Raw genomic sequence first — 19,858 nt, forward strand, 5'->3', positions numbered from 1 at the left:
GCACACCACACCAGAGAGGAGCCCCTGCCCACCCCAACCAGACAAAGCCCGAGTGCAGCAAGAAGACCAGGGCAGCCAACGAATACAGCAATTAGTAGTAAACAAGAGACACAGTGAAAGAGAGATGTGCTGTTTTACAGAACTAGTTTTGTCACGTTACCTGACTTCTTCACCAGCAAGAGGTGATTTGGTGAGTTTAACTTCTTCTGCTTCTTTAGGTTTCTCTAGCTCTTCCGCTTTGACCACATGACTTGCACTTGTCTCTTCAGTCTCCTCTCCTGTCTATGAAAAAGGAAATGCAGTAAGTTTCATATTTGGATGAAAACTGAAAGATCCATCCAAATATATTGTTTCCGGCTAGTCTGAACATGTATTTCCACCTTTAAGTACTCACTGAAAACTGATTTTCTCTCACAGAGAAAGCTTTGCTTTTCACTTAGTAGAGTTACTATTAAAAGACAGCTACCTTGATTTTTGCTGAAGCCTCACACCTTAGTTTGTAAATTGAGAAAATCTACCTAGGGAACTTCTGGCATTTATGAGGAAACATTCATCCTATTCACCTATAAACTTACTTTGCCTTGTGTACTCGGAGGCAGTTCTGATTTTGGTTCTACATCACTGACGGAGCTGGCCAGCACTTCATCCTCCTTTGCCCTGGCATCCTCTGACTCAGCGCCTTTTTCCCGTTCTGCAGCTGCATCTTCCTTCTCACTAATATTCCCTCCAGATTCCCTGTTGGCAAGCTCCTCCTCCTCTTGGTCTAGTGAGAGGCGACCTTGTTTTCTCTTCCTGATCACCAACAGTCACAAAGAAGAAAAGACAAACAGGCAAAATAATTTGTTATCCCTTCCTGAATTCCAAACATAATGTTGCAAACCTAAGAAAACTCTTAAACTGGGGACTAGTGATTAACATGCATGATACAGTGAGTGGGAGAGATAAGCTGTGATTTTGTGGAAGAAATAAAAAGAACTGGATTCCTACTGTAAGGATTTTCCTAAAACGCTTAGAATCAAATATACTGTTCTAAGTTAGGATCAGCTATTTTTACCAAGAAAACACCCAAAATCACCTTACAAAATCAACTGGTTCAAAGAGAGAGCTCTAAGAACAAACAAATGTCAGCTACTTGTGACTTTTTAAAAGTCATTTCATTTGAAGGACAGAGATTGAAGAGAACGTTAGATTTATACACACTGCTTTTGCCTAGAGTTCTGAGGGGGTGAGGTACAGGGAAGACTTGTATCTTCTGTCTGAAGATAGGAAAGATGGAATACTGAAAAACTCAAGGACAAAAGCACTGGGCTCAAGACTTAAAAGAGTAAATGCTTAAGACTATTCTGGCTACAAGGAAATCATGTAATATTCAAAATACTTTTTTACAATCTACTTTTTGTTTCAATGCTCAGAAGACAGAAACATCAGTTACAGAATAAAAGACAGATCTGATTTACAAATGTACATGTGTACGAAGACACACACAAGCAGTGCAGCCAAATAAAAAGATTTTTAATTGAAAATTCATTTTAAGTCAGGTGCACTTATTAATTACACATCGAGTTTTAAAAAAATTAAAGCTCAAGAATTTTTAAAGCTTTCCAGAGAATAAGAATGTAATTCCAAAATACCACAAAATGTTCCCCTCAATGAGAAAAAGGTTAGAAACACTGGCAGCAAGAAACATATCATCGGGTCAACCCCATCAATCTCAATGGTTGTAACAGCAGCCCATGACTTCAGGGCCTTGAGGGCAGCATCACCTGGCCAGAACACTCTCAGCCTTTCTTTTTGTCCCTTTGGTTTTCTGTGTCTCTTCTTCGCCATCCACTTCATCTTCCTTCATTAATTCATTTATATCATCTTCATGACACTCTCCACCTGAAATCACGTAACAGGGTGGTCAGACAGACAGGAATAAAGGATTTTCACATTGAAATGACACATTTTCATTAAGAAAAAAAAAAGTCTAGTACTTTCCCTTGTTCTTCACCAGACTAAAATATCATTTTCTGAGGGTTGTCCTCGTTTCTGAAGACTAGGCTACGTTCCCCCAGTCTAGGCCTCCAAGACAGTCCATATTTTTCTCCTGAACTCACTCCATTTATACTTAATGTCTGCAATTCCTGCTGTGCTCCACACACTATGAGGACACAGCTGCACAAGTCTTTAGCAGTATATGCTGACTGAATAAACAGAAATTCCAAATCTACTACTGTACTTGTCAAAAAGAAACTGATGTTTCCACCTGATCTTGGACATCTTTCAAACTAACCAAAAGATACCTTGTCTTATCAATAAAAGAGGTTTAGAAAAAGGCTTAAAGACTTCAAGCTAGACATAACAGAAACAAACACATCAATTTCCCATCTTCAGACACTGACATTCAGGGTCCCGAACAAGAGTATTGTTTGGATGCCCAGTCTGACCACATTCTATGGGTAACAACCAAAAGATCCTGGTACACATAGATGCTACCAAACCACCAGATTTTGTTATTACTTCACTTAAGCTTTTACAGAAAGTATAATATACCCCAAAGCACACAATATAATGTAGAGATCAACGAAATTATACAAAGTGAACACACTTGTATAACTAGATCCAGCTGAAGAAACAGAACATGACTAGCACTGCAGAAGCCACCCGGGCCCTGCTGCAATCACTAGGCACCACCCACATCCCACAAGGAACCACATTGTCAAATCTAACATCAAGGAGTAGTTTCATCTGTTTTTGAGTCTTAAGCAAAAAGCCTACAATATGTACTCTTGCCTCCAGCTTCCCCCACTCAACATTCTAAGTCATGCTTCCTTACATGGAGCTGTAGCTTATTCACTGTCATCCCTAAATATTATTTCATTGTATGACTATACCATAATTATCCATGCCTGCGTTATGGACATTTGGTTTGAGACCATTACAAAGAGTGGTATTTTGAATATTTCTCCAGATCCATTTAGTTTTTAAATGTTTAACTCACGACGAACTAGGACCACCAAACACTCGAGGAAAGCCTCTAATATCAAAGGCAAACTGAAAACAAACAGAAAGGAAATCAGAGGAAACAAAAAAAGGGGGGAAAAAAACACCCTATATAATTAAATCTCCTCAGAGGCATCCACAAAAAAAGGATGACTAAAAGAAATTAATTAGAAAAAAACTATTAGAAAACTCTTAAAAACTACCAACATGACAGAAGTTTAGGGGAAAAAAAAAACCAACAAAACAAAGATAATGAGAATGAGCTAGCCATAGGAAAATCTGTGAAATGAGCATTTGAGGTCAACAGAATAGTCAATACATGGGTTCTAAAACTAAATCAAAGTTGGTATCCTAGACAGCAAATGGACATGAGTTTTTGAGTAAACTCCGGGAGTTGGTGATGGACAGGAAGTCCATGGGGTCACAAAGAGTCAGACATAACTGAACTGAATATAAATAGAGTATAAAAAGGCAAAACTACAAGGAAAAACAGAAAACTAAGGAAAATCACTATCGGTAAGTGTCAACAGAACACAGGAGAACACAGTGGGATAGGCAGGGACAGAAGCAAGAGTTCTCTGTTTATCTCTCTGTAGAATTCAGAAAACCCCTTAAATTAAGCAAAGTTTAAATAAACATAATCATCAAAATGATAACACAACACACTAAGAAAGGGCATTGGAGACTAACGTCTCCACGGGCTTTACAGTATTTTGACTGCATACCCTTAGCAAAATGCATTCTAGAGACAAAAAAATGTTCTATTCCTATTAGTAATAACAGTGTTGGTATTTTGAAAGTATTTCTTTTGTATTACAGGTAAAAGCAAGGAAGTTGTTCTGCTAATCATATTAGGAATATAGACCTTCAGCACATGAGAAATGACACACAATTATAAAACCACCTTAATGAAATTAAGTGAAAGCAAATGTTAAAATTGAATTTAAAATTTAGAACTCTTTTTAAGGTATTTTTTAGCTCTGTTTACTGAAACAGAATAGGAGCAATATCACTCTAGTTGTTCAGTCACCAAGTCCTGTCCAGTGTTTTGTGACAGCATGGACTGCAGCACAGCAGGCCTCCCTGTCTTTCACCATCTCTCGAGTTTGCCCAAGCTCATATCCATTGAACTGATGATGTCATCCAACCATCTCACCCTGTTGCCCTCTTCTCCTGCCTCAATCTTCTCATCATCAGGGTCTTTTCCAATGAGTCAGCTGATCGCACCAGGTGGCCAAATTATTGGGGGTTCAGCTTCAGCATCAGTACTTTTAATGAGTATTCAGGATTGACTGGTTTGATCTCCTTGCAGTCCAAGGGACTCAAGAGAGTCTTCTCCAGCACCACAGTTCGAAAGCAGCAATTTTTTAGTGCTCAGCCTTATTTCCCAACTCTCACAGAATTGAAACATTTATCTTTTTTCCCTCTACCTGGCTGATCCTACCAGTACCACATGCTTGTCTCAAAGATTAATCCATACATAAGCATGCATGGTCAGTACAATGAAACTGCAAAGAGCTCACTGAATCAGTTATGGCTTCTTTGGTCGCTTGATTACTGCAACTGGATTACAAGCAGTTACACTAATCACTGTTTAAATTTGTTCTTTGTTTTCAAATTGCGCTTTGTGTCCCCAGCTGCACTGTTATTGTCAATGTTAATAGCTGCATTACTTATATCCTATTTAATTAATAAGAATGCTGTCTCCTATAATAACCAATGTGTAATCGGGCCTCAAACAAAACTTCTATGGCTAAACATTTTGAGAAAATCACATTCATAAACATAAAATAATTGTAATAGCATAATTCTAGGTATGGTAAGGAGCAACAAGGGAAAATGTCTCCTGGATTATAGTCAAGACAGAATCCAGAGAAATTTTAATTATTCATGGAGCCTGGTCCAAAATTTAACACCTGGAGGGGCACATCAAGAATTTTTGTCTAAACTGGGATGAGCCTCCCAGTGTTGTGGGACAAAAGCTGTTCATGGACAATCTCCCAAATATTGGTCAAATTCCTGATCAAGAGGGGAAGACTTGAGAAATGAAATCAGCAACTGCAGCCCTTCAATGTGAGTAAATGAGCCCTGAGGAAGAGGAATACCTAAAACCTAGCTGGCATCAGACTGCATAGACTCCTTTTGGTGAACCCTGAGGAAACTGGGAATACAGGATTACAGGCTCCCAGAGAGGTGATGGACCTACCGAGGAAATAATTTTAATGAGCCCTCTTGCATCTCGCCATACATAGAAAAGTGCTGAATTTCTTAAACTGAGATACTGTCTCTTGGATGTGAAGTTCAGTATCTCTACGTCAACAAGTATAAAGTAGACACTTTCCAAAGAGGAACAAAGAGAAGATAAATCTCAACATTCAGAACACTGGCGCCAAAGGTGGACACTCCAGCAAGATCCACTGACAAACAGAACGCATGCTCTCTTTCCAAGAGTCTGTGGAATGGACTCTGACAGCGGGGAACTGTGGCAGAGAAGCCAATTCTAATTCCTTAATCTTGGAAACTGTTTCTTTGCCTTCCTTTTCGTTGTTTTTGTTATTACAATCATATCCTAACAGCCTACCTCAGAGGACCCTAGAGTAGGACTGACTGAGCGACAAACACTTTCACAGGACCCTGCCTGCCCCCTGCCTGACTATGAAACTAAAAAGCTTTTGTTCCGCTCGTAGAGATAATCGGACCCCACTCACCTGTGAATAGCTTAAAAAGAAGAGATGAATACACCCCTTCCAAAGGCTGGCCCTTCCCAAAGATGCTTTTCAAGACTGAACACCCTTTTCACTTTACTTCCTCACTGCCTCTCCCTATTCTGTCCTTTGGCTTTAGTTCCTCATTGCTTCTCTGTCGCCCTCTCTCTCCGATTTTATAAAACAACCTGGCATCCAGACCCCAACAAATTAAGTTACTATGACAAGTTAAGAATGCCAACTTTTAAAGTTGTATTCCTTGCCTCAACACCTCATCTCTTGGATTCACTGGCCTGTCCTTTGACAAGCAGAGTGAGCTTGTACTCAGTATCAGATTCTTTACCACTGCACCACCTGGAAAATCTTCTGGAATTTAAGTCCATCCCAGCTACTATTTAGGTGAGTAACTTTAGGTGCCTCAGTTTCTTCATCTGTAAAATGAAGAGCATAAAAACATGGACCTGGTAATGTTATGTGATTGAGCTAGTAATGAAGTAGCAATGGAAAGTCCTTAAAACACACAAAAGGCATCTATGAAAAACCTACAGCAAACATACAAAGAACAGTAAAACACTCATGTTTTCTCCTTAAAATTGGGAACAAGGCAAGGATGTGAATGCTCGCCACTCCTGTGCAACACACACTGGAACTATACCCAGTGAAATAAGGCTACCAAAAGAAAGAAAAAGTATGCCTACTGCAAAAGAAGAGATAAAATGGTTTCCATACACTCACAGTATGATCTATCTTCGGGGGTAGGGAAGGGTAAAGGTGGTCTTGGAACTGTTAATTTTAATGGTAGTTACATAAATCTAATAAGCATTTCTCAAAAACTCACAGAACACTGTAAGAGTAAATTTTACTGTACAAAAGTTAAAAGTAGAACTATTTAGAGCATCATCATTATTACTGACATTTATGAAGTGGATTTATTGAGAGAGATACACATTCCATAGACAGAATGCCAACCATCTCCAAAGGAGAAAGGGGCCCCAGGTAATGGGGCCATCTTGGAAAGCAAGAGCGGTCATGGGAGAAATCCACAGGGTATGGGCCATCTCAGAAGGCAAGAGGCCTGAAAGCATTATTAATATCTATAGGACATTAAGACACTGCACTCATGAAACAAGAATATGATGTTATATAGAAGTTTTCAAACAAAAAAAGTTCTCAAAATTAAAAATATCCAAGGGCTACATCTTGATGCCCAACCCTGGTTATGAGGACAACAAGAAAACAGAGCACATGTTTCCCAGTGGCTTCTGCAAGTTTCTGGTCTACAACATCAAACAGCTTGAAGGGTTGCTGACATGTGACCAATCGTACTGTGTGCTGTGACTGCTCCCAACACCTCCTCTAAGAACCTCAAAGTAATTGTGGAAAAAGCAGCCCACCTAGCCATCTAAGTCACCAACTCCAATGCCAGGCTGCACAGAGACGATATTTACGGATAGCTTATGGAAGGAGGAAAAAAACTCAAAAGAAAAGCGGAATGTTAAAATACTGAAATATTCTCCTAAAGCCAAAAAAAAAAAAAGAAAATTAAAAGTGAGTAAGGAGGATAAAAATAGAAAAAACAAAGTATCAGTCCATAAGGTAACATGAGTCAATATATAAATAATGATGATTACTGAAAAAAATGAAGACAACTGTCCCCCCCCAAATTTAAAAAGTTACAGAAGGATGGATATCACTGCAAAATATCAGAAACAAAGACAAGATTCTATCTATCACCTTCCAGAAACAAACATTTTATATAAGTGAGTAAAAACTATCAACAAGAGACTTTTTAAAATAAAAACACTGGAAACTTAGAAAATAATGGGACAAAAACCTTCAAAATTCACATTAAAAAATTATTATAGAACACAAAATTCCATACCAAACTACTAATCGTGCCTGAGGTCACCTAGTTATTTTTAGTGATGGTCTCCAAAAAAAAAAAAAGATTCCATCATGCAATTCTGTTGAAAAAGTTATTTGATGATTTATCCTCATTTTGGTGGAACATGCCAAGAAAGAAGACATCATGGGACCCAAGAAACAGGGAATCCAAGAGAAAAGGAAGATAAATGGAACATCCAGAGAGGCGGTTATGATGATAGATCTTAGTTTTAAAACTGATTAAAAAAAACAAAACAAAACAAAAACAAAAACCAAGCCAAAATGGAGCAGGTCCGAAACAAAGAGGGACTTCAAAATAAAGGATGATTAATAAATCTAAATATGTTGAGAGGTAACTCAAACAATTTTCAAAGTTCAGAATCGAATCAGTAGTAAGTATATAGATGACTAAGCAACAACAAAATGAAAATTATTCACTACAGAGAAAACTAGTGGAGCAAAAACCATTAACACCGCAGGATGTTTACAAAGTCATTACAACAACAAAAAAGAAAATACTTAAATATTAATAGTCTAACCCAAACTGAGATAGGAACACTGGCAGGCTGGGGAGGTGGGAAGGGTCTGAAGGTGAAAAAGTGTGTGTTGGCAGAGAGGGGAAAGACTGAAGGAGGCGTTAAAAGAAGACCTAACATGAATAGGTTAAGTCAACAGTCGACGGAAACACCAAATTTTACAAGAAGAAAACAGTTCCTTCTAGGGAGGACTGACAGGGATGAGAAGTTGATTGAAATGGTTCAGTTTCAAAATAAGCCTTTCAGAAATATCTGACTATTTTTAAGCAGGCTCATGGTAACTTCGATTAAAACGAAAATTAGTTTTTAAATGATCACAATGGACGATACGGAAAGACCAATGTTGGTGCAGTGAATCTTAGTGATTATGGGCTCCCCCCGACGCTCAGTGGGTAAAGAATCCGCCTGCGACGTGGGAGAACACTGGAGACTCCGGTTGGATCCCTGGGTCAAGAAGATCCCTTGGAGGATATAATGGCAACCCACCACCCTATTTCTACCTGGGAAATTCTACGGACAGAGGAGCCTAAGGGGGCACAAATAATGGGATCCCACTGAGTCGGACCCACTTAGCGATTAAGCACACTAATGGTAACTCAGTAAGAGCGAGACTGGTGAGGGAGTGATCAGAAATGAATCTTATTTGTAGACTCAAACAGAATTTAATGACTGGTTGGAGCAAAAGTGAGAATAAGGACAACTGCCAAGGGTTTTTTGTTTTGTTTTTATCCTGAGCAATTGGGCGGGCAGATACATCTAATGAAATGGGGAGCCCGGGGAAAGTGCAGGATGGCGAAGGGGTAGCAATGGGTGACATTTTGGCCCGATTCTATTTTAGAAGCATATACAAAAACAAAACAAAAAGGTCCGAAAGGAGAACCATGAGTATAGAGGTTGCAAAGAAGTAAAGGACATCACTACGTGGACTTTTTAACCAGATCCCTTTTGAGGACAAAGTGAAGACATATATCTGGGACGTGATGCTAGCTACCAATTCCTTGGGGACGGAAGGTCTGGGGATAAGACTGCCTTTCAGAAGAGTTCAGGGTCGCTAAGGGTACGCAATGCCAGACCGCCGTCAGACTCCGAGGTAGGGTTCTCACGCTCCGAATGGGGAGACGGCCGAAGCCAGGCCCCGAGAAGCAGCTGCGCGAAACGTCGCCGAGCACACAAGCCGAGCCCAGGGGACCGCGCTGGGCGGGCAGGCGGAAGAGGACGCCGAGCCGCTCGAGAACACGCCCGCCGGGCCAACGCACAATCGGCAAAGCGTGCCTCTAGCGAGGCGCTGGGCGGGGCAAGCCGCCGTTCGCCTCAGGTAGAGTCGCTCACCCAACGGCACGCAGTCCTCGTCCTTCGAAGTGGAAATGTCTTTGGAGTCGAATTCCTCCATGTCGCTGTCGCACGAAGCCCACAGGGACGCAGCAGGGACGTCCAACAGCAAAGCTCCAGAAAGGACCGTAGACTTGCAGCGTGGTCGATGGCGCCTGACTCCGCAACTCCCCCCAGCCCCGCAGCGTGTGCGCAGGCGCAGAGCGTGCCACGTGATCGAAAGGCAATACTTCCGGGCCAAAGGCTCCGGCTTGACCCTGCTGGGGCGGTTGGAAGAACGCGGGCTCCGGCCTGAAGCGGTGCATGCTGGAACTTGTAGTGCTCAGAGCTCAGCTGTTTTGATCTGTGTATGCTTGACTTCTTTTGCCCATGAGAATACAGATTACCTTCGCTATTCACAGGTTGGTATTTTTAAATTGGCTTGTTATAACTTATTGTAACCCCTCCAAATCAATACTCCCTGTGATTTCTAGGGTTATTCGCGGACATGCGCAGAGTGAAAATTTGGAGTGAAAATTTTAACCAGCGGTGGGTTGTACCGAAGATGGATCCCACAATCCGCTGTCTTACTTCAGCTCTTCTAGTGTAAATAAATATCTTCACAGCCTCTTCAGTACTGCGTTTTTTTCATTTTTATACTTTCTGTCGGCGATTTCGCTGTTCAGAGTGACCGCCGAGCTCATTCTGTAACAGCAGGATGAGCACAGCCCTCAGCAGGCAGCAGTTGCAGTGCCTCCTTACCCGGCACCTTGTTAGTAGGCAACAGGGCTTGGTCGGCCATTGTCGGTGCCCCAGGGGGCACCAACCACAAATGACCAACTGTCAATCAGGGATCTTTGGTTGTCCTGCCCTTCTATTGGTCAGCGCTGCAAGTTGGCCTCGCCCACAAGTAACTGTCAATGAGAGACCATTAGGAAAGCGTTTCAGCCAAGCGTCAGTGGTACGGTCATCAGGTGGAGAGTGAGCTTAAGTGGCGGGTTCAGGCCTTCTCCTGGTGGCTCTCCAGCTCCCCCCGCCTTGGCCCAAAGGGTGAGCTGGAGGGCCCGGGGAACAGCCTGGGGAGTATGTCTAAAGTGCTCCAAAGCCCTCACTAAGGCCCTCTACTAGTCTTGGCGCAGCCCTTGTGGCAGCATGAACCTCTTCCCCCATCCCTTTCTTTGCGACTTAATAGCAGTGGCTGTCTAACAGCAGTGGCTGTCTGCCTGGGCCGCAGTCTGAGAGACCTGGTCTCCCATCTGGATGGCCTAGAGAGACCTGAGGGCCAACTGGGCTGAGCACATAACTCCCCAGGGATGACCAGCTGGGCAGGGTGTGGGAACCTGGCCCTGGAGGCGATGCCTACTCAGACCTGCCTCCTCCTAGCCAGGACTGGGAACTAGCAGGGTGAAAGCTGCGCCTTGGGACCTTACCCTTTCGTGTCAAGGCAGAGAAAACATTCGCTTGTTAGTGATTTATAGGGACATCCTCACCTGACCATGACCTGGCTTAAGACAAAGGATCTAAGAAGTTTGCAACAACTAACCTCACCCCTCCCTCACCTCGTTTTTAAAGGCTCTTACTGACAGCTTTCCATAACTTTGGGGTTCTTAGAGGACACGAGCCACCCATTTCCTTGAATGAACCTGTGCGAAACCTCTGTTCCAAGCTCTAAGCTCTAATGTCTCAGTGTCTCAAGGCCTCCCTGCATCTGGCACATGGAATTGCAATTTGGTAACAGTGCTGTGGTGCTGGCTTAATGTTCCTAAGCACAAGAAAGCTGTGGTGTGCTTTATGAAGAAAAATGTGTGTTAGATAAGCTTTGTTCAGGTATGAATTGTAGTGCTGTTGGCCTTGAGTTCAATGTTAATGAATAAAAAATTTGGTACATCAAGAAAATGGAAAGGGAAATTTGCCAATCCAGACGTGAAGCTGCTCTGCAGAGTGCTAAAGTGACATCCAGAGTGCACGAGGAAGATATGGAAAAGCGGCTGTTTGTGGATTCTCAAGATGACAACTGATTATAAAAGGTGCACTGGAAAGCGTGTGAGGCTGAAAGCAAAAGAAATTTACCGTCATGTTACCCAAGGTCAGAAAAATGTGAAGCCCTCCTCTGCTAGCGCTTTGCACATTTCAAAAGGTGACAAGATATGAACAGTGTTAATCTTGCCAGTGAGGCAAGTTCTGCAGATGAAGAGGCTGCAGAAGAATTTAAACAATACTTGCTAAGTGATATACAGGAAAAGGGTATGTGGAAGAGCAGGGTTTTGGTGCTGTTGAAGCTGGCTTATTTTACAAGGACATTTGCAAAAAGAACTTACATAAGGCAAATGGCCTCCAAAGCCCCTGGCTTTTAATCATTCCAGAATTATGCAACCCTACTTTTTGTGCACCGATGCCAAGAGTGACTTTTTTTCTTTTTATTTGTGAAATTATGAAAGTATGATAACACTTGGAAAATACAGAACAAACTTACATATATTTCCACTATTAATATATATTACAATTGTTTTTAAGTAGATGAATTAAGAATTTAGTTGGAATTTCATTATCAAACTCAAAAATTAATAGAAAGTATAGGAAAGACAAGGATATACTAAACGTGAAAAGCACTATGAGCCTATTCAACATAATTAAGATTTATACAATTTTCACACAACATTAGGATACAAATTCAAGTTCCCATATACTATAAACTAAGAAACACTGGAACATATCCAAGGACATAAAACAAGGTGCAAAAATTTAATGGTCCAAAGGTACTGAAATCATACACAGTCTATTCTCTTATCATTGTGGAATTGTGTTAGAAATCAATATCAAAAGGTATTTAAAACTCACTCACATATTTTCAACTGCAATGTGGTATTTTTCAAGACTTCTTTAACTTAGCCATTGAAAGCTTCGATAGAAGACTGAAAAAACACAGAGGGTGATTGCAGGGAAGCATTTAAATGAGAAATTAATAGCAAAATTGGAAATTAGTATCAAAGATGCTTTATCCCATGCATTTCAAAATTAAATGTTGACTTTTAAATGATGGATGTATCTAAGATGCCGTACAAGGAAAATTAGAAAATATTGATCATAGAATAAAAATGAAGAGAATTTACCAGAATTTGTTCCCTGCAGCTGAAGCTGCTCAATGCAATTAAATACACTGTGGAGTCTTGAATATGGAATGAAAAAAACAATCGACAGTAACATAAAATTTCGTGAAATTTGAAAACATGTACAAAATACCGTAGCATGTTAATTTCCTGTTTTTTTTTAAAAAAAACATAATTTCTTATAAGTTTCAAGCCTCAATTCCTTTTTAAATCACCAAGATAATAAACTTTCTAGACTGTCAGCAGTAACACTAGATGTCAAAATACATGGAACTATATCAAAGTTTTGACTGAATGTAAATTAGAAATCTAGCATTCTATTCATACTAAGACAAACAAGTGGAATCAAAATGTGATAAAACTTTTAGCTATGTAAAAAGTCTTATGTTTTCTAAAATATGTTATACATACTATTTATATATATGTATATAAAAGCTTTTCTACTATGCTTCATGAACTTTGAGAGAACAGCAACAAAAGAGATGGATAAACTGGTAACCATAAACAAAATGAAAAGGGGGCATCAAATATGAAATAGAAAATGTGAAATAAACTAAAGTAAAACATCATATATAGTCCAGTTGTTTTTAAACATGTCTGCTCATTAGAAACACATCTGAAGCTTTGGAGACAAAGAGCAATGCCTGGGCATTTCTATTTTTCAAAACGCTGCCAGATAATTGTGGATTTTAAAAAGTGATTTCACGTTTTTCTGTTAAATGGTAGTTTCAGTGATAAAGAATTCCATTTTCTGTTGACCAATCACAATACAATGGTATGAAGCAAATTAGTTACGTAATCACAATAGTAAAAGTTGTTTTCCAGTTTTCAAAATAGCCATACAAAAAAGGATACTTAGAATTGCAAGCCATAATGGAAACTATTAACCTAACAATATAAAATTATTACATATAATTTGGGGGTTTTAGTAGAGTGATGTGTTAAGTGGAGGCTCACATGCACGTTTTCATCCAACCATCCAGTCTATTATTTGGTTAGTGTATTTAACCTATTTACATTTAAGATAACTACAATTTATATTTAAGGTTAAGTTACATAATCAAATCCAGGTCGCTTTCAAAGTCAGATTCCCTGGGGATACCCAGTCCCTTGGCCTGATCCCCATTCTGGGAAGCCTGCCGTGGGACTCAGAACCTTTACAATAGTGGGAGAACATCTTTGGTATTACCATTCTCCAGTATCTGGGTCACTCAGCTGGCGGGTGTGAAATTTGATTTTATCATGATTGCATAACCCCTACCATCTTGTTGCAGCTTCTTTGGACATGGAGTACAACGGCAACTTCAAGTGCAAACCCCTACTGCTGTACAGAGCTTCAAGTTTACAAGCACTTAACCTTAACCGGGAAAGTGTGAACCATTTGCAGTCCATTGGAGGTGGAACAAAAAAGGTTGGATGACATCTGATTGATTCCACAGCTGTTTCAAACCAGAAGTTGAATAGTAACTCTAGGGCAACTTCGGCTTCAAGATTTTGTTAAATTTTGGATAATGCCCTAGTCCACTGCTATGAAGAACTAAAAAATGCCCACCCCTATGTAGAAGTTCTTTTCACGCCCCCAAATACTAAGTCTCTCATCCAGGCCCTGGATCAGGGCATAAATGTCTTCAAGGCACAGTATACAAGGGAGCTTTGTAACAAGGCTTTCGAAGCTCTCAAAGCCAACAAGGAAACTACCGTGATGGACGAACTAATGGAAGTCAGTCACTATACCCAATGTGATTGTGTTGGCACAGCCTGGGACACCAAGCATAAGCCTGTAACTGTTGGAAAAATGTTTGGCCAGGCTGTGTGGAAAATTTAGAAAGCTTGGAAGATGCTGCAGAAAGAACAGTGTAAAAAACATAATGGATGCTGCACGGCAAATAAGTGAAGGCTGCGGTGACATGAAGGAAACTGTGGGGGAAATTTTGGCAGAGAAAGCAAGACAGTGATTATAGTCAGCCGAAGAGTCCAGGAATTGTCCCTCTTATAGCAGCCAAAGTAACAGAATGGAACTTTGCCTTGAAACAAATTTTCAGTGACATGGAAGGGTGTAAGCCTATCCTTGATCCTCAGGATAGAATGATTTAAAATTGATCCTCAAATTTAAATCATTAACTTCCGGTGTGTTTGCCCCTTATGATGAGATGCTTAGAAGACATGAGGCAAAAAGCCAAGCAGACAGACTGGCCCAGTTTCTAGAGCTAATTTAGGAGGGGAAAGTGGCAACTACATCAAGTCAGAGCCAAAGCTCTGAAGTTGCACAGATGTCAGCCTGTCAACATCTTCCTCATCTGCAGAATGAGTTCCACCTCCCTCTGCAGCATGCCAGGCTTCCCTGTCCTTCACTATCTCCTGGAGCTTGCTCAGACTTGCATTCACTATCAGTGATGCCATCTAACTATGTTGTTCAGTCGCCGCTTTCTCCTCTTGCTCTTAGCCTTTGCCCTGCTTCATTTTGTAGGCCAAGGCCAAACTTGCCGGTGTACTCCAGGTTCTCTCAAATTCCTACTTTTGCACTCCAATCCCCTATGATAAAAAGGACTTTTTAGTGTTAGTTCTAGGTCTTGTAGGTCTTCATACAGTCCTTCAGCTTCTTCGGCATTAGTGGTTGGGGCGCAGACTTGGATTACTGTGAAGCTGACTGGTTTGCCTTGGAAATAAACTGAGATCATTCTGTTGTTTTTGATTTCACCCAAGTACTGCGTTTCTGACTCTTGTTGACTATAAGGGCTACTCCATTTCCTCTAAGGGATATTTGTCCATAGTAAACATAACGGTCATCTGAGTTCTCCCATTCCTGTCCATTTTTGTTCACTAATTCCTAAAACTGTCGATCTTTAACCTTGCCATCTCCTGCTTGACCATGTCCAATTTACCTTGATTCACAGATCTAACATTCCAGCTATATATACAATATTGTTCTTTATAGCATCACTTTACTTTTACCACCAGACACATCCACAACTGAGTGACATTTCCGCTTTCGCCCATACTCTTCTTTCTGGAGCTATTTCTCCATTTAACAAGCGGTAAGAACCAAACCTCTGAGGTTGAACTGATGTATGTCAACCCGCCACTCTCCCTCATCTGCAGAATGAGTTCTACCAACCTCTCCCTTGGTTTTGGTGGGCTAAGCCAAGGTCGAAAGGATTGACCACACTGTGCACTTATCAGTATGCAGCCTGCAGCTCCATCAACAGGAAAATGTTAGGTACTGCTTTATAAAATGTTAAATGCTCAATATTTCCTTTCCCAAGACTTTATTTGCATCACTATACAGACTATGTCTCTATATGAATACTATATGTTTACTGTGAGTACTTTTATGAGTAATGTGTGTTTGTAGTTTGTGTAAAACTGAAGTAAAGACATAGTAGTACAACCTCAGTGTTGTACATAACATTGCTGTCATTCAAACAACTGTTTCATTATACATATAGCATGAGGCTTCCCAGATGGTGCTAGTACCTGCCAATGCAGGAGACACAAGAAACCTGGGTTTGATCCCTGGGTCAGGAAGATCCTCATGGAGGAGGAAATGGCAACCCACTCCAGTATTCTTGCCTGGGAAATCCCATGGGCAGAAGATGCTGGCAGGTTACAGCCTACGGGGTCACAAAGAGTCGGACACAAATGAAGCGACTTAGAACGCATGCATATACTGCATATCATTATTTGCTACAAAGATTAAATACAGCATCTTTCAACACAAACACACATAAAACAAGATTATGTACCGATCATTTGACAAATATAGTACATCCGGAGTCCCACACATACACAACCCTGTATTTCCACTGATTATGTGTGGTGACCTTATAGACAGGAACTGTTTACTGCTGTTCCTACTGTTGTTTGTGGTGGGGGGAATACTCAATATATAAGCATTTAAAAGTTGAGTGTTTTCCAGTAACCTAGATTCCCAACTTCCTTTTAGAAACCAGAGAATCCGCCAACACAGGGCACACAATCCCACCAAGCAGAAATAGGCTGAAATTGAGGAATCCCTTTAGACAAATGTCTCCAGTTGGGAAAAATACAAATCCCAACTCCCTATAAGTTTCCTGGTTCGCTATTACCCTGTTGTCTTTGCAATAATTTATGGAGTCCTTCCTACCAAACTCAACATCTTTACCATCTCATCCACCATACTCTCTGTGCCCTGTCCAATCTTTAGTCATCACCTTTTTAGAAATGAAAAGATCCTCTTGGGAAACATGATATTGAGGCTGCTAGCTGAACTCTGCATCCTACTAGGGTGCTAGAGACATTCTGTATCTTGATCAAAGGGCTACCACTTCGCATGAGTAAAATTTCATCATGTAAGATTTGTGCACTTTACAGTATACCTAAAATAAGGAAAAAAAAGAGAGAGAGAGAGAGAGAGAGAGAACTGAAAGGGCAGTATCCTGCCAGGCACTGTGTATCGGCATTGCCTGGAACTGAAGCTGTTTCCTCGTAACTGTGGGATAAGCAACCAAAGTGGCAGAGTAGAAAGAGATTTCTGGTGTCACAGAAACTGGGCCAACCTTGGCACCTCCTCGTGTGGACCTACTACTGAAACGGTACCTTTTTTCCCCACAAACTGTTACCAGTTTTCTGCTATCCCAGCGTGAAATACAAAAGCTTTTGATGTTTACAGTCCAGAAAGCTGAATTGGTAAGATGCAAGAAGTAAGCAGTGTTTAATCAGATCTTTGGAAGAGAATGTTACTATAAACTAGCAAGCTGAACCTAAAGGAAATACAAAAACACATTTCACAACTCTCTGCGACCCCATGGACTGAAGCACACTAGGCTCCTCTGTCCTCCACTATATCTCCTGATGTTTGCTCGAAGTCATGTGTATTGAGTTGATGATGCTATCTAACTATCTCATCCTCTGCTGCCACATTCTTCTATTGCTTCAATTCTTCCCAGTATCTCAGTCTTTTCCAATGAGTCATCTTTTCAAATCACATGGCCAAAGTATTGGAGCTTCACTTCAGCAATAGTCCTTGCAATGAATAGTCAGCTGATTTCCTTTTGGATCAACTGGTTTGATCTCCTTGCGCTCCAAGCACTCTCAAGAGTCTCCTCTAAGTTATAAAAAAAATAAAATAAAAAGCTTAAAAAGTTAGAAAACCATATTACAAATATTAAATTCACTGGCCACTGAAAAAGAAAAAAACGGTTCTACTTCACAGAATTGAAAGTAATTCTTTATTGATAAACATTTATACCAGAATTAGAAACGTCAGTAGAAAAATAAAATTGAAATAATTTCCCACAGTACAAACATTTTATCATTTTGACTATATCATTTAGTGAAATAAACTAACTGAAAAGTTAAGTGACAACCAGCCAAACAGACTACAGAAAAAAGAAACGCAGGTGCACAGAACCTTCTGCATGTGGACAGCTAATGGCACCAGGACTTCACATCCCGGGAAATGGTCTCCTAGGAAAGGCTGGGTATGCACTGCAGTTGTAATAAGAACTTCATTCAAACCAGAGGAGCTTTTGGAATCAAAAGAAACATACAATTTAAAAACTTAGGAAACATAAAGGCTTAAAGATAACTATTTACATGAAACTTTTCTCCCTACTTTATTTCCTAAGTACTGTTTTCCTGTTAAAAAACAATAATAGCATAATTAGACATTTTTATCTTGGAAGATTCATCACTCATTTGTATATGGATGAAGTTAACATGAAAGACATTTACCCTGAAACTTCCATCTTAATCTAAAAATCAGCTTTTTAATGGTTAGGGTTGCTTCCTTCCAAGTCATAAAAAAAGGAAAAGTGGATATACAGCTGGGGAGAGGTGGTTGCATATCCTTCTAGAATAAAGTCAGTAGTTGGCAAAACTCCCAGAAGCTATACGTGAAAAAATATTCAAAATAAATGCCAGTATTTTTTTGATCTGAACAACCACCCCCACATGGCTACTCCGGGCTCAGCAATAAAGGAATTCACCTGTTATGCAAGAGAGTTGGTTATCGATTCTAATTAACTGGAAGATTCGCTGGAGGAGGAAATGGCAACTCACTCCAGTACTCTTGCCTGGAAAATCACATGGACATGAGTCCACAGGGCCCCAAAGAGCCGGACACAACTAAGCATGCATACAAAGAAGCAGCCTCAAGTAACTGTTTATTGGGGATCAGAAATAAAACTAAACCCTAAGAGGAAACAAACATTTCTTATCATTCAAATGATGGATCAAACATTCAATACTCTCATGATCCATTTTATATTTGAAGTTTTTGAAAACAGAAGATAATCAAACAAGAAACAGATTAAAAAAAAAAAAAAGACAACTTTCCAAATGCACTACTTTTAGTATCTTGGCTTTAAAGGAAAAATAAACATTTAAGCCATGGATCAGTATGTTCAAAATTAGTATATAGGGGTAGTGGTCCACTAAGTCAAATTCAGTTTCTGACACTGAATCAAAAAATAAATAAATTTTAGGGGAGAATACTAAGAGACACCTTTCAACAGAGATGACTGTTTCTGTATAAAATCATTTCATACAACAAATTTCTTAAACTGAAAGCTTGTTTTTCAAATCCTAGCTCACTGAACTGAAAAATGGACTCAAACTGAAGACACAAAAATTTTCTCAAAAGAATGATTTGATATTTGAGTACTGGAGAGTAATCTTGTAGAATTTGTGAAGATATTTGTCTGTATCCAACTCTTATAATTTTCCACCTATCTTAGTATATCTATCACTATTATTTTGATAAGTGGTCTAATAGCCTAATAGTTAAAGGAAATACCTACTTACTTTATGTGATACTTTGTAATTTTTCTCTGTAATTGGCAATGGTGGTTTAGTTGCTAAGTCTATCCAACTTTTACGACCCCATGGACTACAGTCCTGTGAGGTTCCTCTGTCCATGGGATTCTCCAGAAAAGAATACTGGAGTGGGTTGCCATTTCCTTACTTTGTAATTTTTCTCTGTGACTATCCCTGGTAAATCGATCCTCCTAGCTATTTTAATCAAGAAACCAGAGTGCATATTGCTTTAAATCAAATACCACTGCACACAATCTCATGGGCAGTTAGCTTTGCACTCACAATGAGAACTTTCCTTCAAAAATGTCAGACTTAACGACCAGAAACTATTTTGAAAACAGATAAAAACGACTATATTTCATACAAACCAGTTCAGGTGTTAAGGATAAAGTCAGATACTTAATTGCTGCAATCCTGGTTCTTCTGAAGGTCACAGTTTTCAGGCCTTAAAATGAAAAGATAAGCATTAGAGGAAAAATTACAAGAGCTTAAATTGGGTTTGAAAAAACTAATTCTTTCTCATCAAGGATAAAAATTC

General features: G+C 40.0%; 2 protein-coding genes across 6 annotated transcripts in view; both read right to left on the reverse strand.

Annotated features, from left to right (window-relative positions):
* Positions 1-10,232, reverse strand: part of LOC138419484 (craniofacial development protein 1) — a 127,273-nt gene extending 117,041 nt beyond the window's left edge. For all 3 annotated transcript variants that reach the window (XM_069552382.1, XM_069552380.1, XM_069552379.1), the window contains exons 1-4: positions 9,440-10,232; positions 1,764-1,881; positions 576-792; positions 161-282 (exon numbers count right to left, since the gene is read on the reverse strand). In XM_069552382.1, the coding sequence (XP_069408483.1) occupies positions 161-282; positions 576-792; positions 1,764-1,881; positions 9,440-9,500 (518 nt within the window). In that variant the 5' untranslated portion in view covers positions 9,501-10,232. The remainder of the gene's footprint in view (positions 1-160; positions 283-575; positions 793-1,763; positions 1,882-9,439) is intronic.
* A 1,643-nt stretch (positions 10,233-11,875) lies between these two features.
* Positions 11,876-19,858, reverse strand: part of LOC138419483 (craniofacial development protein 2-like) — a 42,793-nt gene continuing 34,810 nt past the window's right edge. For 2 of the 3 annotated variants that reach the window (XM_069552376.1, XM_069552378.1), the window contains 2 exons: positions 19,689-19,765; positions 17,714-18,029 (listed from right to left, as the gene is read on the reverse strand). In XM_069552376.1, the coding sequence (XP_069408477.1) occupies positions 19,720-19,765 (46 nt within the window). In that variant the 3' untranslated portion in view covers positions 17,714-18,029; positions 19,689-19,719. Of the gene's footprint in view, positions 17,609-17,713; positions 18,030-19,688; positions 19,766-19,858 lie in introns of those variants that run through there. The other variant, XM_069552377.1, reaches the window with a different exon arrangement.

Source organism: Ovis canadensis, chromosome 14, assembly GCF_042477335.2.
Source record: "Ovis canadensis isolate MfBH-ARS-UI-01 breed Bighorn chromosome 14, ARS-UI_OviCan_v2, whole genome shotgun sequence".
Classification (NCBI taxonomy): domain Eukaryota; kingdom Metazoa; phylum Chordata; class Mammalia; order Artiodactyla; family Bovidae; genus Ovis; species Ovis canadensis.